Source organism: Mastigoproctus giganteus, chromosome 12, assembly GCF_048544385.1.
Source record: "Mastigoproctus giganteus isolate SK-2022 chromosome 12, ASM4854438v1, whole genome shotgun sequence".
Taxonomy (NCBI): domain Eukaryota; kingdom Metazoa; phylum Arthropoda; class Arachnida; order Uropygi; family Thelyphonidae; genus Mastigoproctus; species Mastigoproctus giganteus.
In genome coordinates this window covers 62,712,767-62,738,597 of record NC_143586.1, presented here as the reverse complement: position 1 = coordinate 62,738,597, position 25,831 = coordinate 62,712,767, and the positions used below count along the sequence as shown (strand labels likewise).

General features: G+C 37.1%; 1 protein-coding gene across 2 annotated transcripts in view; it reads right to left on the bottom strand.

Annotated features, from left to right (window-relative positions):
* Positions 1 to 22,434, bottom strand: part of Pgant7 (N-acetylgalactosaminyltransferase 7) — a 103,045-nt gene extending 80,611 nt beyond the window's left edge. The window contains exons 1-4 of one of the 2 annotated variants that reach the window (XM_090385997.1): positions 22,337 to 22,434; positions 6,965 to 7,104; positions 5,059 to 5,291; positions 253 to 419 (exon numbers count right to left, since the gene is read on the bottom strand). In XM_090385997.1, the coding sequence (XP_090242123.1) occupies positions 253 to 419; positions 5,059 to 5,291; positions 6,965 to 7,102 (538 nt within the window). In that variant the 5' untranslated portion in view covers positions 7,103 to 7,104; positions 22,337 to 22,434. Of the gene's footprint in view, positions 1 to 252; positions 420 to 5,058; positions 5,292 to 6,826; positions 6,927 to 6,964; positions 7,105 to 22,336 lie in introns of those variants that run through there. The other variant, XM_090385998.1, reaches the window with a different exon arrangement.
* Between the last annotated feature and the right edge of the window lie 3,397 nt (positions 22,435 to 25,831).

The window sequence follows — 25,831 nt, the reverse complement described above, 5'->3', positions numbered from 1 at the left end:
TAATTATTCACATGCTATGAAAAGTTGTAATATAGAGAAATCTGATTAAACAATGAGACAAATGTTTCAACTATTTTGGTGAATATATGGAAAAACAATAGGTTCATTATATATAATTCAATTTCTTTAATAAAGATTTCTTTATACATGACAGCCTTACTTTCTGATCAATCTCTGTACATCAATCTTGGGATGTAAAAATTCAGTATATAAATATAGTAGCAGGTTTAAATTTAGATTTAAATATAGTACCTTTTTCACTGAAGTCATCCACAAGGACCACTTCCTTCAAGAACTGTGGAGGTGATCGGTTCAACACACTATGAATGGTACGTAAAAGAGTTGACAAGCCTTCATTATGAAAGACTATGACAACACTGGTAGAGGGGAGGTCTTTTGGATACTGCCAGTACTTGCATCTACATTATAATAAAAAAATTTATGAGTTAAAAATAATTTGTGTAGATAAAAACAATAAAAGAAACTGAACAGAAGATTAGATTCACTTTTTAAAATGATACCGAACTTGACAAACCTAAGGAACTAAGTCACCATGGCAAATAAATAAATCAGGCTAACACCCAGTCTTTTACGGCTCGATCTTTTGGTGGCAGCAGCAAAAGCAAATGTTAAATTTTGTTTTATGACTGTTGATCTATACCATAAAAAGAATTAGCATGACTTTCAATGAAGACAGCACAAAAATGAAATACAGCAGTTATCTAAAGAGGTAGTCTGTTTTATTATATAGCACATTTTATAAAATATTGTAAATTTGTAACTGATTTTTTTTCTGCTGCATAATGAAAAAAAGAAAAAAAAAAGTCCTTAATTAGAGTATTATTTGTAATTAATATTTTACAATACAACAAATACTTTATTTTTGATTTACAGCCTTTGAATAACTACTGTCACTTAAATATTTAAGTAGCAGCAAACTAACTTGAAGACACATTTTGTGCTGTACATTGATTTTTTTATATATAAATACAGATACTCCCTGTATTTATATACAGGGTGATTCACTACCAGTGTGACAAACTTGCAGGAGGTGTAGGGGGCATAAAGACGAATCGGAATCACATAGCATTGCAGGGTCCAAAATGCCTTCGCCATGCGGTAGAGAATGTTGAACGGGAGGTCGTGTGAACAGCGATCCCGCTGGAAGTCAGCATTTGCGACCCGTTTCTGTTGAAGAAACCAAGTAGCAAAAGTCCTCCGGAGTGGATAATCCACAGGCTCCAATGATTGGACGCGTTGCAGATGGTATGAACTCATTTGGTTTGTTGACAGTATCCTTCATACAGTGGATTGGGAAATACCCAATCGTTGGCCTATCGCACGAGTACTCATACTCGGATTGCCTTTGCAAGACGTAGAACATTCTCCTCATTGTCTGGCATCCTCATCGTTTGCTCTCGATTCATGGTACCTCTCGTGAAACAACCAGTCTCATGTAACCTTCTGTGCACACGTACGAAAATCGTATGATGAGGAGCACGCCTGTGCAGGAAACGTTCCTGGTACAAGCGCAGAGCGGCGTGCCCGTTATAGTCCGCAGCTCCATACGCGAGGTGCATGTCGGCCAGTTCAACGTTTGAATACTCGTCCATCCTACTGCCTCGGGAACCGGTTCGCAAATGCTGATTTCCAGCGGGATCGCTGTTCACGCGACCTCCTGTTCAACGTCCTCTACTGCATGACAAAGGCATTTCGGACCCTGCAATGCTATGTGATTCCGATTCGCCTTTGTGCCCCCTACACCTCCTGCAAGTTTGTCGCACTGGTAGTGAATCACCCTGTATATTCTGTCCTGGTACTTCCATCACAACTCGAAATGGTCGTAAGTTGAATATAAAATAACAAAGGTAATATAGGGGTATAGTTCCTAAGGTTAATAAGAAAATAATAATAATAAATTTAATAAGAAAAGGCAAGTAAAAATTTCACAATTAAAGACATTAAAATTATTCATTGTGTGTGTCTGAGAGAGAGAGAGAGGGGGGCTAGACTTTTCAGCAGATGATAGCGAAGGAACAGTGGAAGTCTTGAAAAATTCGTGTAGTGTTGACTGCACACTTTGCTTTTTCTTTTCATTGTAGATTTCCCTGTAACAAGCAAGGGCATCTTGAACAGTTTTGTACACATTTGAATATCTTTCAACATTCAGATCCATTTCTTGCAGGCTCTGGTGTTTCTTCTACATTTTATCTCTCTTCTTCTCTAACGTCTTGTAGTTCCAGCTCAATCAGCTCATCATCAGTTAATTCTTCTGTGTTTTTGACAAACTGCTCCACACTGTTTGCATACACTTCCAATTCCAGCTGCTCTCTAAGTTCTACAACTTCGTTACTAATCGCATTATGCATAATGGCATTATGCTTATCAAATATAGGGACATGAATTTCCATGAGATCCTTCCATATGCCGCTGATGCAATTATTAGTAACCTCATTCCATGCTGCAGCTATGTTCATTGTGCAATGCAAAATGTTATAAGCCTTCCAAAATTCTCTCAGAGTTTGCCATCTTTGAGTAGCAGTAATAGCCTGAAAAAACGTCTTTCGAAGGTAATAAGCTTTAAATGCAGCAATAATTCCTTGATCTAATGGCTGGATAACTGATGTAGTGTTTGGTGGACGGTACACTATTTTAACATCAGGGTGAATGTCATCCAGGTGTGCTGGATGTCCGGATGCATTATCCAACATTAACAAAATTTTAAATGGGATGTCTTTTTCATAATTCTTGACTTCTCTGACAGAACAATTTACATACCAATTTTCAAACAACAGTATGGTCATCCACACCTTTGTGTTATGCCGATAAAACACTGGCAAGGTGTGTGTATTGATATTTTTTAAAGCCCTTGGATTATAAATCAATGGTTTTAGCTTATATCCTTCTTTGTAGACGTATGTATGTTCAGACATTATTTTGCAAAATAAGCTTGTTTCATGCACATTGAATCTTTGCTCTCTTCAATGATATGATTAAACACTTCCTTAAAAGTTTCAGCAGCTTCTGTATCTGTACTAGCTGCTTTCCTACTATGCAAACTGTAACGTTTTCTAAACCTATTGAACCATCCATGACTCGCGACAAATGTTTCTTTGTAGTAGCCATCTCCTGTACATAACTTAAAGTTTCGAAAAGGCTTCTTGCTTTAGCCCGAATAGCTAATAAACTCAGGAGTACTTTTCCATCTCACGAATAGGCCCAGTCATTTTTTCATTATTATTGTTGAGTTGATAGGCGCTGATGCTTTTACTGCTTCACGAATTGTCTTTATCCTTCATGATGATGGTGAACACATTCAAGTGAGATAAGGTGAAGTCACGAGCCAGTTCCATTACAGATTTACCTTTTTCGTGTTGTGTTATTATTTTCAGCTTCGTCTCTAAGCTTATTGTCTTTCTCTTCTTGACAGGAGATGGTGAATCAATTTTACATTTGCTAGCCATATTAATTGAAGGGTAGTTTGGTTCCTGAGATAACAAAAAGATTGGGAATCACAGCAATAATATTAACCACAGGGGCTCACATCTGGTTAGTATGGGCTTGGCACACCCAGGGTCCTGAGCTGGATATCATCATTCTTCTCTTTCTTGGCTGATTCCCTCTACTTCTGACTCTTGTTCGCGCGCACGCGCGCTCTCGCTCTCTCTCTCTCTCTCTCTCTCTCTCTCTCTCTCTCTCTCTCTCTCTCTCTCTCTCAGGTAACTCAGGATTTTTTTTTGGTTAGTGCAGCAAAAGCCTCAAGCTTCCTTGCACCATATGGCTAATAATAATATCACGTTCACTAACTTTGAAGAACAGAGAGAGACTGAATCATACTGAGAGTAGCTAGGCTTAATGACCATACTAAACACGGATGCCGTAATTGTTGTACATTGTCATCATCAAGTGTGACTTATTGTTAGGACACAAATTATTTTTTTGTATTTTTTTTTTTAAATTTAACATATGCAGCTGTCATAATTACGAATGGTCATAAGTCGGGGAGCATCTGTAATGTACTGTGAATTTAATATTTTTATGCTGCTTCTAAAAACATGGAAAAATGCATGAAATCTGTTTAGTGTCACTGTCCTTGCATATTCAATACTGACTGTCTTAACCACTGCTAATATGTCTAAGGAATGAACCTGGAAAAAAAAAAAAAAAAAAAAAAAACAAATTCATTCATACTGCTTTTATTTATTGTTATATATATATTTTTTGGGACATCGTGTTAACAAGGCGGAAAAAATAATTACTATTACTTTCTTCACAAAAGTATCTTAAAAACAATATTTTTCTTCTTTTGAAAAAGCAACTTTTTCAGCAGTATGGAGAATGTCAGCTGTCTGGTCTACAATATTCTCCTTCCAACCAGTATCACTAACCAATCCCATTACCTTTTTCTATCAGTCACTTGAATCTCATAAAATGCTTGGAAATTGCAAGAACAGCACGTTATGCAGAAGCATAATTCTGAAGCTGCAGAATTTATTTAATTAGTTTTTCTGAACAGTTAAGAGTTTGGATTGACAGGTGGTTTGAATTAATCAAACTTGGCACTTAAGTTTTGTTAGATTCCTGAATTTGAAAAAAAAACCTGTTGAGTCTTGGCACCAGCAACATACAAAAACTAGTTAATATGAAATTCAAGAGACCGAAATACACTTGTTTCGATTTAAACGGATTTGAAATATTCATAGAGGATCACATGTTGGTATTAATCAAAAGAAATTTTTAGTCAAACATTCAGATTAGCACTGTGCAGGATTTTTGTAATTCTCATTTATTAATAATCTTTTAACTTTGTTGTGGTATACAGATATTCGTGAATAGATGGGTAGCGCATTAATTTAGTCAACATGAGAATGATAAAATTGTACTATGGAAAAATTCAATAAATTTCTTGTGCATGGTAACAAGATTGCAAAGTTTCATTTTGTTGCTATTACTAGTTATACAATTCGATGTGTACAAGCCGTACATTAATACATTAAAATATGCATTGTGTTATGCTTCTACTGTAATTTAGGGAAAAAAAAAAAAAAAACCACTTACTCAGAAAGCCTTTTATCAGGAAGAGCTCTATCTAATGCAATCTGATCACTAACTACCATATTTATTCCATATTCCATGACTGTTTGTGATACCTCATTTTGATCTTCAGGTCTTGCATAATGGGGTTTGCCATTTTCTCCAGGTCCCTCTCTTACTGTATCACTAGGAGAAGGTTCATAGTTTCCCAGTTCGCCACTTTTAAAAATTGCTCCTTGTTTTGTTAAAGTTGGAACCTTATAAAACAAAACACCAACATAAGTGTGGATCACTGCAAAATTTTTGATTACAGGAAAAAAAATTAATGAATTACATTTTCACATATTACTAGTTATACAATTCGAAGTGTACAAGCTATTTAAAAAAAAAAAAAAAAAAAAGTCTTAAAATTAAATGTTAAAAAATTAAATTAATAATATGTGTATATAAAACAACTGTTTTGAAGACTAAATGCACAAGGCATAATAAGTTATGGGTTGAAATTAACTATATAATATCATTGTAAATACACCATAGTTTAACTACATAAGTAGTGTAAACGCATCGTTTGATTTTATCTCACATTGTGGCTACCTTCACAACGAGATAAATAATGCTTCTCTATTAGAGGAGCCTATTATTATTTATTCTCAGTGGGCGAGCAGGTACCCAACTTCGCAACTGTGATGACATATCTGCATTATACCTGCTTGCCCACTGATGAGTGAGCCAACAAGCTCCGAAAAGTGTCTGGATGGTGGTGGTGCCCACTGAGAATAAATAACAATAGTCTCCTCTACTAGAGAAGTGTTATTTATTGAAGTAGTGCAATACTTGGTATCTCATTGTGAAGGTAGCCACAATATGAGATAAAATCAAACGATGCCTTTACACTACTTATGTAGTTAATTTATGGGTAAACTATGGTGTATTTACACCGATATTATATAATAATATAATAAAACAACCGTGTATATGAAAATTTGAATTTAGTATGCTATATATAGGAACGTGCTATAGTAACATATGCCCAATTATCATAGAAACAGAAAGCTATTTTAAAGCCAAAACTATTTACAAAGAAGAACAATTTACAAAACTATTACAACTAAATGCTATCTTTATCAAGGAATAACTAATCACTTTAGTAGCCAAAAATACTGGCACCTATTTTTTATTACAGAATGTTAATTTTAGTCCTAAGAATTTAATGCTACGCTTGTACATACATAACAGCATGCACTATGTAAATTTTAGTGTATATTTCAACTAGGGTTATATAAAGATCTTAACATACATTAGATTTAATGTAAAATATTTCAATAATAATATATAATTTTATGTTTGAAACATTAATAATGTATTTGTTAAAGCCAACTTTAGGTTGACTGCGTGGACCTTTGTAGTTGTTTCTAAAAGTGATTGGGTTTGGTTTTTTATGGAGCATTAGCAGCTCAGGTCAAGTGCTGTTACCGTCACTGGAGAGAGACATCCCCTGATGGTTGAATGCAAAAGTTAATGCAGAGAAGCATTATATTTAATGCTGCTTCAAATATTGCAATAACCTGCATTTGAAACAGGCCACCCCTTTATGTCAATCATAAAACTTGGTATACATCCAGGTGGGTAAAGTAAAATGATTACCCTACATATGTGTTGTACAGGTATACTAAATATGTAATCATAGTACTAACTCTTAACATTTATAACACATTTTCAAATACAACCAAATACAGTCAACTTTTCAAAAACAATTACTGAATACATCACAAGGCAGTACTTTAAATCTTACCCAATCATCAGGTTAGTACATCAGGTTAGGTCAACTTGTAAATTATAATATTATTTATAAATTATCAAGCCTTCAATAAAGACTTGATAATTTATTATGAAGTCCTTATGAAGGACTCGTTTTTTGTATTTTACATACTTTGATTTCTCTGGATCTCACTGCTCGTGCTTCTCTGCCCCTTGGATCTGGCATTAAAAAGGCCACAAGCAAAATAAGCAGGATCACAAGCACACAAATTTTCACTAACCTTCCACGTTTAATGCCAATTATTTTCATACCTAAAAGTAGAAATAAGAGACTAAAATGAGTTTTATATTATTAGAGAACAAAAACAAATCACTTTTCATCAATCAAGTTAAGAGAGACTTAATCTTCATATTCAATTTATACTGCTGATCTACAGATCACTTAAATTCAACAAAGTTTCTTAATCGTAATTTTTAAAAAATATGGAAGAATGAAAAAAAAAAATGCAGACACTCTTAATTCCTCCCAATTCCCTAAAGGAAGCACTTGTAGCAAAGGTAAAATAACAGGATGCAGCCTCTCTGAACTAGAAGTCTAGGGGAAGTTGATTTTAAAGGGAGGGCAAAATCAGCTAGCTATAGCTCTTATTTGGATTATAATGACAGTCAAACCAAAAGGAACTGCATTATTCACTAACTATTCAAATCTAACTACATAACTTCAGATTGTTAGTTTGGGATTTTTTGGTTCATGTGCTACTTACTACATGTAGTAATAAAAAAAGATTAACTTTGCAGTCTTCGTCACTTTTGGCAATTTGTCCTCTGAAAAAACCTTGTAACATACTTTTAATACAATATGCTTTTAAAATTATGATCTCCGAATGAATATTACTTTTTCAGTATATATTTTGCCATTTCATTTGCTTTCAAGTGACAGCTAGGTAGAGAAAACAGTGAAGGGAAGAAAGGCAGTTGGACCAATATGGTCTTCTGTTTTGAGCCATCTGTATATATATTGGTATGTAAGAACTACACGATTTGATAAAAAAGTCTGACAAATGTTGGAAAAAAAAATTTATCTTATTCAATGATAAATGTTTATCTTTCAATATTATCTCTCCCTGCAACCATACACTAGTTTCATTGTGACCACCACTGATTTTTGGAAACCTTCTTCTGAATATTTTTAGGAAATCTATGATTGAATGGGTTTCCTGAATTGACTTACTATTTTTTTTTGTCATGTTTCATTTTGGAAATAGCCAAAGGTCGCATGGTGGCTGCAACGTGAGGAATTGTTGTCAGTCAAAAATTGTCAGACTGCAAGTGATGTGTGATATGGCATACTGTTATGGAGGAAAAAACTAACCATTTTTCAGGATTTTTTTTTTATTATTATTATTTTTTATATCTAGTGGATTGTGCCTCAACCATTTTAAGACTTTGTGGTAGTAGACTGCATTAACAGTAACACTTTATGAATTCTGAAAACACCATTCCTATATTGTCAGAAAAAGCAATCACAGCATGACTTTCACATTCAATTTTGACTGTTCAAAGATCCCAATAGAAAACATCATCAAGGCCATAAAAAGTGCAGACTTTTTTGGTCTTGGCAATGTTTTCTATTGGGAGCTTTGAACCTTTTTCTCTTGGGTCATATCCATACAAGATTCATCAGCTATTATAATTTCAGTTAAAAATGCAGGATCTTACATAGCTTGTTCAAAAAACTGAGATATAAGGCAATTGCAAGACCACTTTTCAAATACCGTGTACAAGTATGGAGACCATCTGAAAAAAGACCCGAGTTTCTTGAAAGAGTCTAAAGATGGGCAACCTGCATGGCGAGATCAGCAAAAGGGTGACTGGACCGTATGAGGAAAGACTGATTATATGGGCTATATAGGTTGGCAACTAGGCACCTTTGAGGGGACCTGATTGAGGTTTATAAGGCTCTGAGAGGGGTTAGTAAAATGAATGAAGGTGGAATTTTTTCCTGTTATAAGGAATTCTAGAAGTAGGGGCAATAAATTCAAATTACTGCAGAAAGGTTTAAACTAGATTGTAGGAAGTTTTTGTTTAGCTAGCAAGTTGTTGATTACTGGAACAAGTTTCCTCTGCAGGTTGTTGAGGCTGACAGTCTGAAGAAATTCAATGGTCAACTGGTCCTCACATAGTTACCTATGTGAGGAGGGAACCACACAATTTGTGTTTTCTTATCTACTTTTTTTTTTTTTTTTTTGGCTAGTGCAGCAAAAGCCTATGGTTTCCTTGCACTGTAAGCCACATAGTGCAAGGAATGAGGACTTGATGTGGTCTTTTATCTCAAGCGAGAATATGGAACTAAATTGGCACCAACTAGTTTCATGCCCAAATCCTCGATCAAAACAGGACTGAACCAAATGTAAAAGGCAAATGTAAGATGTCTCCTTAGCAATTTCTTGAATGGTTAGTCACCAATCCGATCAAATAATCAATGAACCCATTGATCATTTAACTGTTTCAGGTTGTTGACAAGTGACTGCTTCCTTCACCTTCAAGCAATACATTTCCCCACACAAAAACCTTTGAAAGCAGCCAAAATCAATTTTTTTTTTATTATATCATTTCTGTAAACTATAATGAGCTTTTCACATATTTCTGTTGGACAGCGGAGGAAAAACAATGGAAACACATTTTGTATGTTTTACATTGTGTTGTTTTGTTGTAAACTTGGAAAGTTTTACAACCAAACAGTGTTCACATGTTCAGATTTTGTCATTTTCATTGCATGCTACAAATGAGAAAAACAAGTGTTCACTCTGCAAGAATCTTTCTGTAGAGTGAACATAAGTTAAAACTTGAGGTCTGCATGCTTAAAAGATATCATAAGTCCTGCTCAATCATCTAATTACCTCTACGCATTCAAGATTTTATTTATTTATTTATTTTTTTTTTTTTATGGAAACCTCAAACTTGAAAGGTATTAAAATCTATAGTACTTAGTACCACATGTGGGGTGAAGGCTGAGAAGTCAGAAGATACTTGTTAATATTAGGTTTGAATTTCTGTACATTGTAACTTTGTAACATTGTAACTGTATATTGAAGGTTGTTTCAGAAAACTGAAATTGAAGGGATAAATGAGGAAGAAGAAAATTGATTCTGTAATTTTGAAGTTGGACAGTAAATAGATGATGTAAATGGAAATGCACAAGTTGAAACTGATTTGGAATAAAGAAGGGGAATTACAGATGCCAACAATTCAGAAGAACAGTGCCCATGGAGGTATCTATAGAAAAGGCATGCAGGAGAAACAGAATGTGTGCAGAGAGTCTGTAACAGACAGGTCATTAATTAACCTGACTGTCCTCTTTTGAATGGAGTCAAGAAGCTTGATGAAGTTCTGGGGTGTTAAATACAATTCTCTTAAAAATTTCATTACTATCTAATGTCCCTCGACAGCACTCTTATTCATTCCTCCAAGGTTTTCCCAACCATTTAAGTCAGAGTGACTGGTTTGTAATCACCCATTTCACTCCTCAAACTTGTCTTATGTATTGGTGATAAGTTGACACTTCTCCAGTCCAAAGGAATCTTTCGTGAACTCAATGATGCCCTCACAATAAACCTTAATGGTTCAATGCACTCTCTGGCAACCTCCTTCAAAATTACTGGATATGCAACCAATTCCAGGAACCTTACTTGTCATTAGACTACAAAGTTTTTCTAATAAACAATTGTATGTAATTTCAGAATCACCAATTTCATATATCTTAGCTCACTCACTATGAAGTGTCTTTTGTCAGTAAAGATCGATGAGAAGTTATATATTTAATTCATCAGAACATCAGCTGGGATATCTAAGACTTTCTCACACTCATAAGTATTAAACATCTTGGATTTCAGCTTCTGTCTTTACCATTTTGCAAAACCACATTGTCACGAATGAAAAAGATTTTCTGTAGTTAATATTCAGATGAGGTGAGCACTGACCATCTCTTCTATGGCTTTACCTAAGAAGCTAGTAAGGGCTGTGGGTTGAATGGGTCCTTGTAAGGTTTTAATACTGCTATTACAAAAGCATGGCATCATTTTGTTAGCACAAAGTATTCAGAAAAAATTTGGCAAAATAATACAAGAAGCATTTGAACTAGTTCACAAAATTGCTTTAATGTGAAGTAATAAGCTCCATTGGGACCTACAGCATTACATTTAGTGATGATTAAACCAAAGCATAGGTCAAATAAAGTAGAAGAGCAATTGTAGGAATCTCCTTGAGTTAAGTCAAAATTTAGCATTTGTTTCTTGATAGGACTTTAGTCTGAAAAGAAGAGCATGTTACTATAGAGGTAACATGTTATTATATTGAGAGGTTTGAGTGAACGACTCACCCAAAATATTTGCAATATCTCAGGACTAGAATACATCTTGTCCATCACATTCAGCAGACAGAGTTGGGATATTTACTATATATTTGGTGAATTTTGCTCTAAACAATTTGGGTATAGTTCTGATGATTGTGAAATGAAGACAGCAACAAGATTCTCATTTCTACTTGCTTACTGCATATGCCTGGCATTTTTGCAGATTTTTTAGATGCATTAGTATAAACAGTGTGGCAATTGGAAAATGAAATTGATGTTATGAGTGCCGGTGCTCCCATCTACTAGAAGTAAACATGAAATGAAAAAAAAAAAAATGATTGTTCTTCAAGCACTGTATTCAAGATCAGCAGAAATTGCCACCATTTTAGAATATAGTGCGAGCTGAACTACATATCTTTCCTGGGTCTGTTTGTGGAAGGACAATGGAACAGAGCGAACATCAAGTTTCATGTTCAACTAGGCAAAAGTGCCATGGAAATGTCTCAAAATGAGGAAACAAGTGTATGGAGAGAATTGTCTGTCTTGTGCATATGTGTTTGTTTGTTTGTTTGGTTTTTAGGAGCATTAGCAACTAAGGCTATATTGCTCCAGGGATATGCGGTGGTCATTTCCTGACCTTTCCACATCCTCCGTATTTAGTGGTCATGGGCTTGAATCCCACTCTAATCTGAAGTGTGTGCTACGCACTGCTGCTCCTGCCCACCTGGCTATGGAGGTGCCTGTGTATGTGTGTTCAAGTGACAAATGTCTAACCCATGGAAGAGAATGAATACTCGGCCAAGCGAAAATGGCTTGAATGCCAGAGTTGATTGAAAAAGGGGTGAGAAATTATTATCAATAACTAATGTGCAATGCTCTGAATGATTTCAGAAGATCTGCATTTTAATAAGGAAACCATTCAACAAATAATAACCCAGATTTCCTTTTGAAGGAAGATTTCCTTCAAAAGGAAATCTTCCTTCAAAGATTTCCTTTTGAAGGAAATCTTTGTTTCCTTCAAAACCAGATTTTGAAGGAAACAAAGGTCTGTACATAGTTTGTTTCACATTCATTAACAGATAGTCAATGACAGGTGAGAGTTGAACACTGCAGAGAACACACTGAGGACACTGAAAGCAAGCTCAACTTTCTGAATAGGATCATTGTGGGTGAGGAGAAGTGGTGTTTTCAGTATGATCCTGCAACAAAGCATGGGATGGAAGTTGGCAAACTCTCCCAAAGCCAAAATAGTTTTGTCAAGAAAGGTCAAGAATCAAAACTATGCTGATCACTTTCTGCAATAGCAAGGGAATTGTACATAAAGAGTTTGTTATTTGTTGTTGTTATTTGGTTTTTAGAAGCATTAGCAACTAAGGCCATATTGATCTGGGGATATGCGGTGGTCATTCCCTGACCTTTCCGCATCCTCCGTATTTGATGGTCACGGGCTCAAACTCCGGTCTAATCAAGAAGCGTGTGCTATGCACTGCTGCTCCTGCCCACCTGGCTACGGAGGCACCTAAAGAGTTTGTACCCAATGGCCAAAGTATTACTGCTGCCTACTATCTGGGCATTTTGAAGCATTTGTTAAAGAGAATCCGTCATGTGCAGCCTCAGTATAGAGGAGGGTAGGTGGTTCCTCTAGCACAACAATGCAGAAAGCTCTCATTGTTCGGCAGTTTTTGGGTAGCAAAAAGTCTGCATACTGTCAAACCCACCGTATTCACCAGGCCTGCATAACTTCTTTTTGTTCCAAAAGTCAAGGTGCCACCGAAAGGTTCTTCTTTTCATGTTGTCGACGCCATTCAATGAACTGTGACAAGAACATCGAACAGTATACCAGTCACAAGCTTCCACCAGTCATTACAGTTGCTTCACGATTGCTGCATGCAGTGTGTGGAAGTGGGAGGAAGTTATTTTGAATAAAATAAGGTTGGTTTACTCATACACAGTATCGTTATATTTTTCTAGCATGTCTTGTTTTCCAATTGCCAGTATAGAGGAGGGTAGGTGGTTCAGAATAGGACTGTAAAATTTAGTATTCACTTCAGGCTGAAATTACTGCCTCATATATTGTGGAGACATGCTTTTTAAGTGACAATGCACCAGGCCAATAAATGGGCATATTTCATAGGGAAATATGCTACATCTCCAATATATGCTGCTAATGGTGTTTGAATCTTTTGTACATGTGATTCAGGATCTTTTCTTAAATTTCTTACTGTATTTGCAGTGTACGAGGATAGTTGAGCATAGTTCAGTGCAAGTATTATTCAGGGTTATTGAGCAGTTTGTTGTAGTTATCTCTGTTTTTTTTTTTTTTATTATTGATAGTACGGTTTAGTATTTTTTTTCTTAATGTGAATGTTACTTGTTAGATGTGCCTGTTAGTATTAGTATTAATAGTGGCAAATGATGTGGCCAAGAAAACATTAGCCAAAAAAAAAAAAAAAAAAAAACCCATTCCATTTCACCTATCATTAGCATAGGCATATGATGCAAGAAAGCAAGCTTATTCAGCATCAGCCAAAAAAAAAAAAAAAAAAAAAAACCCACTCCCATTTCACCCCTCCGTTCGTTCGAAATACCTGTCCAGTTGAGCTTTAAATTTGTTTAGGCTATCAACTTCAACAACAAGTGATGGAAGTCGGTTCCACCAACCAACCACCCGCTGGCCAAAGGCAAATTTCCGCACATCTATCCGACATCCGTCCTTCCTCAATTTGAATTTATGCCCTCTGAGGTGATTATTCTGAGCAAGATGAAGAATCCCATTGGCATTGAGCATGCTCAAACCATTCAAAGCCTTATACACCTCTATCAGGGCGCCTCCGTAGCCAGGTGGGAAGGAGCAGCAGCAGCAGTGTGTAGCACACGCTTCTTGATTAGACCGGGGTTCGAGCCCGTCACCACCAAATACGAAGGATGCGGAAAGGTCAGGGAATGACCACCGCATATCCCGGAGCAATATGGCCTTAGTTGCTAATGCTCCTAAAAACCAAATAACAATCAACAACAATCAAACCTCTATCAGATCACCTCGCCTATCCATCCACTTCAACAGTTAGTAGAGGCATGATGCAAGGAAACAAGCTTATACATCAGCCACAAAAAAAAAAAACCCTTCCCATTTCACCCATCCATTTGCTCCAAATGTTTGTCTATCTGCCTTGAATTTATTTAAGCTGCCCACTTCAACAACAACAGATGGAAGTTTGTTCCAGAAATCAACCAAAAGGTGGCTACAGGCAAATTTCTGCACATGTATTCAACTGTCTTTCCTCAATTTGAATTTATGTCCTCTCAGGCAAGAGGAAGAATCCCATCAGCATTGAGCTTGCTCAAACCATTCAATTTGTTGTTTAGTCCTTCATTGAATTTTATCAGACTATCCACTAACACAAAAATGGATGGAAGCTTGTTCCAGCAATCCGCCACCTGTGGCTAAAGGTGAACTTACACACATCTATTCTGCAACCATAATTCCTCAATTTAAATTTATTCCCCCTCATGTACATAGGCTGAGCAAGATGAAGAATTCCAACAGCACTGAGTTTGCTCAAGCCATTCAAAGCCTTAAACACCTCAATCAGATCACCTCACAGATGCACCTCGCCAGATGATGCAATTTGCAAAACTGAAGCCTTTCTTGATAAGAATACCGCCTTGTTCCCCTCACAAATCCTGTTGCCCTTCTCTGCACTCGTTCCAGCAGCGCTACATCCTAAAATGAGGCCTCCAGACTTGTATGCTGTATTCAAGATGTGGCCTTGACCACTGCCTTATACAATGGGATAATCATCTCATTGTTGTTATTTTGGATTTTAGGAGCATTAGCAACTAAGGCCATATTGCTCCGGGAATATGCGGTGGTCATTTCCTGACCTTTCCGCATCCTCCATATTTGTTGATCACAGGCTCGAACCCCGGTCTAATCAAGAAGCGTGTGCTACGCACTGCTGCTCCTGCCCACCTGGCTATGGAGGCGCCTCATCTCCTTTTGATGCTAGTGAAATTCCTGTATATCATTGACAGAACCCCATGAGCTGTCCAGGCAGAATGTCTGCACTGCTCAGAGAACTTCCTATCTGACTGCACAATTATCCCCGGGTCATTTTCATTTTCCACTGCTCTTGAGCGTAGTACCACACAGTTGGTATGTTACTCTGGGGTTACTGCTACCAGTATGTAGTACCTCGCATTTGTCAATGTTAAACTTCAATTGCCATTTCTCAGCCGATCCTAATTTTTCTAGATCTTGTTGCAGCAGCATACCTTCATTACCATCATTAACCACCTTGCTAACCTTTGTGTCATCAGCAAACCTAAATATTAAGACTGATATACCCTCATCAATAACATTAATAAATATAGAAAACAACAATGGGCCCAGCACTGAAGCCTATGGAATTCCACTAATAACATTAGTCCATGAAAAGCAGCATACACTGATAACCACTCTTTCTCCCACTCAACCACCCCTTTATCCATAGCAGTAACTTTCCCTTAATGCCCCACTACTCCAATTTGTATAGCAGTCTTATGTACAACAATGGTGAAAGAGGCCTATGCGCTCTGGATTCATATTATTGAAATTAAAAATTATAATTCCTCAGAGCGGTTTTTTAATTTCAGAATATACATACAAGTACGGTTAATATATAAATATAAAGAGCTTTCGGCTGAGTGGACAGCCTTCTTCAGTTAGAAAATATATTAAAATGGCAGTTGGAATGGAGATGTGCACTGCCAAGATGGTGCGTGAGACGTCACAGCCACAAACTTCAACCTCAAACAATTAGCCTCGCGCACCATCTTGGCAGTGCACATCTCCATTCCAACTGCCATTTTAATATATTTTCTAACTGAAGAAGGCTGTCCACTCAGCCGAAAGCTCTTTATATTTATATATTAACCCTTGTATGTATATTCTGAAATTAAAAAAACCGCTCTGAGGAATTATAATTTTTAATTTCAATAATATGTACAACAATGTTAAAAGCTTTCCCAAAATTCAAGTATATGATATCAACATTATTTTTTGCATCCAGTTCCTTTGTCACTGCATCATGGTACCGAGACACGATAGGAGGGAGTATATGATGAGAGCCTTGTCGATCAATTCGGCCCTGGAAAGATTGTGCAAGGCTCAAGGGGTAGAATTTTTTTCAGCCTGGACTGTACTTGTTAACAGGAGAGATTGCTTCTACAGGGATGGGATACACTTAAATAGAAAGGGTGCAAGAATATTTGCTGATGCTGTCGAGGCAGTGTTAGGTGGGTCGGAAAACTGCTAGCTTGGGGGGAGACAAAGACCAATAGATTGACAGTAGCCACTGGCAGAGGTGAAAGAGATTCTTGCACTGCTTCTATTAGAATGAGCAGAAGCCTGAAAAACAAGATGCATGGTATTTCAGAGACTGCTGGGAGCCATTGCGGTACAAGTAAACACATGGGTTGTGTTAGGGTAGCTAAGAATAGAAACAGGTGCAGGTATACTTGCGTGTACACCAATGCTAGGAGTTTAGTAAATAAATTTGATGAATTTGAGGTATTGCTCAAAACATCAAAGGCAGATATTGTTGGGATATCAGAGACGTGGTGTCACACAGATATAAGGGATGCAGAACTGCAATTTGGGGAGTACGTCTACAGAAAGGATAGACAGGATAGGAAGGGGGGAGGGGTTATGCTATTAGTTAAGAAACACATAAAAACCAAGGAAGTGAAGCCAGTCGACATCGCTGGAAAGTGCAGTGTTGAGTCAGTTTGGTGTGACATAAGCATTGGGAGATCAAAATTGAGAGTAGGAGTGTGCTATAGGCCTAATGACTCTGATGAGTATAATAAGGAACTGTACAGGGAAATAGAGTGGGCCAGTAAATCAGAGAGTCTTATAATGGGAGATTTTAATTTCCCAGATATTGACTGGAATTTGGGGGCTGGTTACTCACGCACTAGCAGAGCTTTTGTGGATTTATTGGATGATTGTTTCCTACATCAGCATGTTCGGGAGGCAACTAGAGGGAGTAATACTCTTGATTTGATTATCAGCAGTGATTCTTCATGCATTAAGAATCTGCAGATAAATGAACCACTAGGTGGCAGTGATCACAGTGTGCTGAAGTGGGATTTACTCAAAGAGGTAACTACCATTAGGGGTAAAGGGAAGGGTTATTGCTTCCGTAAAGGCGACTACGATGGACTGAGACAGTATTTAAATTCTATACAGTGGGACTAACTGATGATGTTACCAACAGCAAATTCAAAATGGGAAGCATTCAAAGAACTTATCTTGGAAGCTACTAGGCTTTACATACCAACTAAGAAATATTGTTCAAGGTTAAGGCCAAAATGGATGTCAGATGAACTAATGAGGCATATGGCAGAGAAGAAAAATGCATGGGATACTTACAAATTAACACATGACACAGAAGCCTATGATAGATACAAGTTGATATGCAACCAAGTTACAAAGGAGGTTAGGCAGGTGAAGGCAGATTACGAGAAATCCTTGGCAAGGGATGCAAAGAAAAACAGCAAAGAGTTCTTTACTTATGTAAACTCTAGAAGGAAGGGGATGAATCAGATTGGTCCACTTGATATTGATGGGTCAACTGTTGATGATCCTGCTCAGGTAGCTAACAAACTAAATGAATTATTTTGCATCGACATTCACACATGAGGAGTTATTCAGCAAAGGGAATGCCAGAGGTGTATTCAACTCTAGCAGTAAGCTACAGAATCTTGAAATAACTGGGAGTAAAGTGGAGGAGAAACTGTTGAAGATAAACACAAGAAAGGCACCCGGGGTGGATGGGATCTATCCAGTTATATTAAAGGAGGCAGCAAAGGAAGTAAGCAAACCCTTAGCCATAATTATGAGAGCTTCCTTGGACTCAGGGGAGGTACCCATAGACTGGAAATGTGCAAATGTGACCCAATTCACAAAGGAGGATCAAAGGCTGACACAAGTAATTATAGACCTGTGAGCTTAACTTCTGTTCCAGGAAAATTAATGGAAGAACTGGTTAAAGAAGCACTGCAGGATCATTTAGACAAGACTTCAGTTATAGCTCAGACACAGCATGGTTTTGTTAAGGGGAAGTCTTGCCTGACCAACTTGATTGGATACTATGATGCAGTCACAAAAGAACTGGATGCAGGGAATAACTTTGATATTATATACTTGGATCTTAGAAAGGCTTTTGATACTGTTGCACATGGAAGACTGCTACACAAATTGGAGCAGTGTGACATTGGAGGCAAATTGCTGCTATGGATAAAGGGGTGGTTGAGGGGAGAAGACAGAGAGTGGTAATCAATGGACACTGCTCATCGTGGACTAATGTTATTAGTGGAGTCCCTCAGGGCTCAGTGTTGGGTCCATTGTTGTTTTCTGTATTTATAAATGATATTGATGATGGTATATCAAGCTTAATGTCCAAGTTTGCAGATGATACAAAGGTTGGCAGGGTTGTCAAGGACACTACTGACACTATGCTGCTGCAACAGGATCTGGAAAGGTTGAGCAGATGGGCTGAGAGGTGGCAAATGAAGTTTAACATTGACAAATGTAAAGTACTACACATGGGAAACAGCAACCCCAGAGCAACGTATCAACTCTGTGGTACTACACTGACAGTGGTAGAGAATGAAAGGGACTTGGGGGTGATTGTGCAGGCAGATATGAAGTTCTCTGAGCAGTGCAGACGGGCTGCAAGAGTAGCTCATGGAGTATTGTCAATGATATACAGGAATTTTTCCAGCAGGGATAAGGAGGTGATTATTCCATTGTATAAGGCAATGGTCAGGCCACACCTAGAGTACTGTATACATGTCTGGAGGCCTCATTTCAAGAAGGATGTAGAGCTGCTGGAACGAGTACAGAGAAGGGCAACAAGATTAGTGAATGGAACAAAGGGGTGCTCTTACGAAGAAAGGCTTAAGTTTTGCAAATTACAGTGTCTGGAGACTAGGCACCAGCGAGGTGATCTGATAGAGGTGTATAAAGCCTTGAATGGTTTGAGCATGCTCAATGCTGATGGGATTCTTCCTCTAGCTCAGAATAATCACCTGAGAGGGCATAAATTCAAATTGAGGAAAGACAGATGTAGGATAGACGTGCGGAAATTTGCCTTTAGCCAGCGGGTGGTTGGTTGGTGGAACAGACTGTCATCCCTTGTGGTGGAGGTTGATAGCCTAAATAAGTTTAAGGCTCAGCTGGACAGGTATTTTGAACGAACAGAGGGGTGAAGTGGAAGTGGGTTTTTTTTTTTTGGCTGATGCTGCATAAGCTTGCTTTCTTGCATCAAATGCCTCTACTAATGCTAATGCTAATGGTAGACAATCATATTGGTCTGACAAGATCTCCCCTTACAAACTCAAGCTGTGACTGAAGTATAACTGCACTCTTGTCTAAATGGTCCTGCATTACTTCTTTAACTAGCAACTCCATTATTTTTCCTTAGAATAGAAGTTAAGCTAACAGGTCTGTAATTACTCATGTCACCCTTTGATTTTTCTCTGTGAATTGGGGATATATTTGCACATCTCCAGTCCACAGGTATATTCCCTGAATCCAAAGATGTTCTCATAATTAAGGCTAAGGGTTTTCTTATCTCCTTTGCTGCCTCCCTTAATGTAACTGGGTAGATCCCATCCACCTCAGGTGCCTTTTTTTTTTTTTTATTTAATTTCAACAATTTCTCTTCCATTTTCCTCTCAGTTATCATAAATCATTCAGCTCCCAGTTAGAGTTTTATAAACTTCTGGCATCCCCCTCCCTAAAGATTTCACACATGAGCAATTGCTCATGTGTGAATGTAGATGCAAAATAATTACTTAGCCTGTCAGCAACCTGAGCAGAATCATAAACAGTTAAACCATTGACATCAAGTGGATCAATGTGATTCAACTCCTTCCTTCTACTGGTAATATAAGTAAAGAAGTGTTTGCTGCTTTTCTTGGCATTCTTTGTCGGAGACTTCTCGTAATCTGCTTGGGCTTGTCTAACTGCCATTGTAACTTGAGTGCAGACTTTTTTTTATATCTACCATAGGCTTCTGCACCACCTGATAATTTATATGCATCCCATGCATTTTTCTTCTCTACAACATGTCTGAATAGTTCATCTGATATCCATTTAGGTCTAAGCCTTGAATAGTATTTTTCAGTTGGTATGAAGCTCTGTTTGGTATGTTTTGTGCATATTGCTGTTGTACACGTATACAGTATGTGTATTTATGTCAGATTTAGTTTTTATATGCATATTAGGCCATCATCCAGTGAAGTGGCAACAATATGTCTTTGAACACATATGCACATGTATTCACAGGTTAATTTGCATGATATAATGGCTGAAAAAACAAAACATGTTTTACTACTTCACAAATTACACACACACACAGACAGACAGACAGACAGAGAGAGAGAAGCAGCTTTTAATCACACAGTTTTGAGGCAAAATTCTATCTTCACCATATCAAGTTCCATTGGAGATACTGTTTCTTCATCTAGTTCTTCCATCAAAAAATTTACTGCTATTATCTTCCAGTGTATAAGGTCTCGTATGTTTTTTTTTTTTTTTTTTTTTTGGTTGGTTTACTTTTAAGTTAAACACTTAAACATTATATACAAATTAATTTATATATTATACTATTATTATTTACATATTATACACATTTTTACAATTTATACTGTTTCAAAATTACATTTCATTTCTATATTTTTCAACTTGCTTGAAATGAGGGCCTATTTAAGCACTCTCAGGGTCCAAAGTTCAGAACAATTTTATGATCCTAGATTGCCTGAATATACAAAGTAAATTGTGAGGCCTCCTATAGCGGCTGAAGCCTTGGGCCACAGCTTCTCAGGTCCAACCCCTTAAATGGCTTCTGCTTGAAATGTAATAACCATCCTTTTTTTCCAATTAATTTTAAGTAATTGGAAAAAAGTTGGAACAGGTGCATGTATACTTGCATGTACACCAATACTAGGATAGATGTGCAGAAGTTTGCCTTTAATCAGCGGGTAGTTGATTGGTGGAACAGACTTCCATCTTTTGTTGTGGTAATTGATAGCCTAAATAAATTTAAGGCTGAGATGGACAGGTATTTGGAATGAACGGAGGGGTAAAACAGGGTTTTTCCTGTTTTTTTTTTTTTGGCTGATGCTGCAGAAGCTTGCTTTCTTGCATCATATGCCTCTACTAATGCTAAAGTATTTGTCATTCATGGTTTTACAATCAATGAAGAATACTTGTAATTAAAAACAGTTGAGGGGTCTCATCCAAACTGGGACCATTACAACTACCAATCCAACTGAATGGGAAATGTTTTTGACATGTGGTGGTTTCATTCAAATATCAATGGTATTTGGACAGTACAAGATCTATTAGTGCAGTGAATAACAGGAATTTTCCTAAGAGCTCTATTGGCCTAGGCATACTCAAAAATAGCTTCATGCAAACAAGCCACATACACTGGCTGAACTAAAGCAAAACACTAAGAACTGCATTCACAATTTGGGTAATTATCCCTACTAAAATTATTTTAAAATATTTCAATTATGCTAGATAAGCTTGCTTCCTTGCATCACTTTGCCAATACTTATACTAACACTAATGTTATGCTTCTGCATTATTTGTAAAAGAATAGTTGCTTCCATATATTGCTACTACCCGCCCCCCCCCCCCCCAAAAAAAAAAAAAACATGAACGCTAGATCAGCTCTTGTGCATTCATGCCATTTTAATATTCCTCATAGGGCTGTATCAAAAACACATGCTGAAATGAGCGAACGCATGTCCACAAGAGCAAAGTGGACACCTTCAGTTAAATTCTACATCCATTTGCAATACAGAAAACGAATTTTGTTTTAAACGTTGTTCAACTGAAAACTGGATTGTATTTTAGGTGGACAACCCTGTACTGCTGATTTCATATATGCATTTTTTTTAATAATTGTGTACACAAATACAATATATCTCTATACAATACAACTCTGTTTAAAGATTTTTATTTTGTCTTTGCTAAAAAATTCACTAAATTTTATTATTATTATTTGTTCTTGGTTTTCAATCAATTGCTGCTGTTATAATACATTAATCACTATAATGTGATGAGTTCAATTTAAGTGAAATTAAAATTAGTAGCATTCAAGTCAACTGAAGATACATATATACAGTACTTACTTGCTGAAAATATTTGCACAGATCTATGAATTCATAATACCATCAAGAAAAAAACAAAAAGCTACAGTAAGTTATTGAGAAAGAATCGGAACATGTCTTTCAATCTAAACATGCTTAGGCAACAAAATTCGTCGCCTTAAATCCAAAGTCGAAAATTAATTCATGTACATCTAACCAACCTTACACGTCAGCGACAAGCAGCGTGCCGGTTAGCATTAGATAGGCCTAAAATTCATTGACTGGTTTTATCAACATCCAGGTGAAAAAACCCGAGATTTGTTATGCTAAGTTGTTCAGTGTCTCCATCTTGCGTAGAAAGCCAGAAATTATTAATGATTATAGCTATGCAGGTTTCACAACCTTTTCAATTCAGTGGGCAAACGGTCAATTTTTTTTGATTATTTGCCAAAAAAAAGAAACAAGAAAAATACTATTACGTGTCATACCGCGTTATAGAGGCATAGAGGGGTTTCTGTCCCAACAAATAATAAAACAAAATATGAAAATGAAATGATACAAATCACAATAGAATTTTCTTAAAAGGAAAAAAATAAAAAAATAAAAAAATAAAAACCACCAATACAGTGTTAACCAAAGACAATGACTCATACTTTTATACATTACAAGGAAGCCTGAGACTTATGCTGCACCAACCAAAAAAAAAAAAAAAAAATCCCAAGTTATCCTGAGAGAGAGAGTGTGTGTCAAAAGTAGAAGGGAATCACCAAGAAAGAGAAGAATGATGATATCTAGCTCAGGACCCTGGGTGTGCCAAGCCCATACTCACCAGATGTGAGCCCCTGGGATATACGCTGTTTTTTTCGTTTTTTTTTTGTTCTTTTAGCTTTTATAATCGAACATTTACCACAGGGGCTCACATCTGGTGAGTATGGGCTTGGCACACCCAGGGTCCTGAGCTGGATTTCATCATTGTTCTCTCTCTCTCAGAGTAACTCAGAATAATAATAATAAATAATAATGGTAAAAAAAAAAAAATGGTAAAATGGACACATTATCAATCTAGCCTCTTCAACAATCCACGTTGAGGGAAAATGGACCATAATTTTCCATGCGGACCCATACCGTATTTAGCAACCAGGGGCTTAAACTTCGGTCTACTCAAAGAGAGTGTGTTACTGCACGTCCACTCCTGACCACTTGGCTACAGAGGCCTTACTTCATTACGAATCATTCAATCATGCCAACCCAGCGCCTGCCACAAGCATGTTCAACTGGTCTGTCGAATAGGGCCCGCACTCAAATGGGCTTAATAATAATATAAATAAATAAATTTTCTGTTTATACTCCGGGACGACCAAACGGTCAGAGGAGTTCACAAGATAGATAGAATACAAGAAACAGCACCGTATTCAGTGGTCACGGGCTTGAACCCCGGTCACTCAAGGCACGTGTACTTATGCACCCGCGCGCCTGACCACTAGGCTACAGCGGCCTCATCCGCATCTTTTCCGCATTTTTATCAACGAGCCTACCGCCGTCTTAATGTCTGATTACCCACATTATCGTCACTCCAAAACCTGTAAAATTTAAAAATAATTTAAAAATAAAAAAATTAAAAAATCACTATTACAAAAATACCCCATATATTTTGAACTAGACCACAGGGCCCTGCAAGTAATTCTTGAACAGGGCTACACAAATTTTGGGGACGGCCCTGCGCCAACCACTAGTAAATTCCACTTGTTCTTTGGTCAGTGTTCCTGTTTTTCTGAACCAAAAAAAAAAAAAAAACAATTGGAATTTTAAACCTTACTACCTTCTCGCGCCACCGATTAACCACCAACAACAGCATAAAAATAAAAATTAAAAAATTAAATCTAAAATTACAGTAATAAATTTTAAAAATAATAATTAAATAAATATTTTTTTAAAAGCTCCACGTACTGTTGACGGGATTCAACCCAGACCTTTTTCCCATGGTAAGGGAGGACGGTGATTACGGCCACTATACATTCCTCAGTAATGTCTCATACGATGAACACTTTCAGGGGAAACTCAGAGTTTGGCTACTGGTTAACCTTTGCCAGTATGAATAGTTCCCCACCCATAACTCAGCTCCAAGATGGTCTTGATTAACAAATCTCACGGTTCGTACTATAAGGTAGCAATTAATTTTTCTCAACCTGTTAAGTTTGAACGTATGACAGAAATGCGCCTCAGAAAAGTTGGGGGAATTTTTCACACAAAAAAACCCAGACGTCACATGATCATCGATTACCAGAAAGGAATTTGAAGAAGGCCTATAGAATGCTACACTTCCATAAGTGCATCCCGTCGATGACGCGAGGAACTTTATAGGCTTTTTTCACACTGTGGCTGAGTTAGTCGGTCTCAGGCGTAGATAGCAAGGTTTTTCCCCCCAGAAACTGGGGTTTTCGCCCAGCAAACAGACAAATCGACCATAGAACACACGCAATTAACAGACATAAGACACAGCACGACAGATGAATTTAATTATTTGGGTGGCCTAAAAAAAAAAAAAAATAATAGTTACTTCCATCAGTGCACCAAAGGAATCCCAAATTCTGAATAATTTGAGAGCATGGAAGGAAGATGGGTAATTGGACGGACATCACGTCACCTTAGAATACAAAATATTCCACATGTATTCATTTGATATGCAATATACGAAAAGCAAGAAGGCTGCTTGTGGAGTCAGTTTACCAGATCAGCAAGCAATACATAAGGATCCCAACAACATATATTGAATTATACAGAATGACTGAATTAAAGAAGAAAACTCTTTCAGATGTTCGTGAAACACTTATCATGTATATGACAGTAAATTTTCAAATTCCAAACGATAAAGTCTGAAAAGTTTTTGAACCACTCTAACTCTTTTTTTGCAATTTACGTAGTCTGCCGGAAGGGGGAGGAGATGATTAAATCGCCATCTCCCCCTTCTCCCCCAACACCGGGTGAAAGAGACCCGTGTTTGTATCCCACCAAGGACGAGAGAAATTTTTACGAGCTTTTTTGTAGAGTTAGTCTTGGTCTCAGGAGAGGGTTACATGGTTTTTTTTTTTTTTTTTTTGTTCAGCGAACGGCAAATCCACCAAAGAACACACATAATTTACAGAATAATATATGTATATGGCTTAATATGGTCTAAGTCGCTGATGTTCCTAAAACCATATAATAAAAACAACAACAAAAACACAACTGTCTCTTAAGGAAGAAGAGTCTGCAGTTAGCGTAGGTCTTTAAACTGAATGGCAAACACAATTGTACAAGATTTGTTGTGCCTGTTAATAGAAAGTGGAAGAGGATGGTTGCTTGTTTTCAGTGGGCGAAGTGGCTTTTCATAGAGTGAGAAAGTCATCCACCACATTCAGCCAATGAAAATTCTCACGAAATCATTTTTCATGAACGTGACTACGAAACAAATGAACGTGTTTAGTGCTTTCGTAACAGAAAATTTATGTCCCTTTATATTTTGTAGAAAAGACAATCAAACATTTACTTGGCACATTG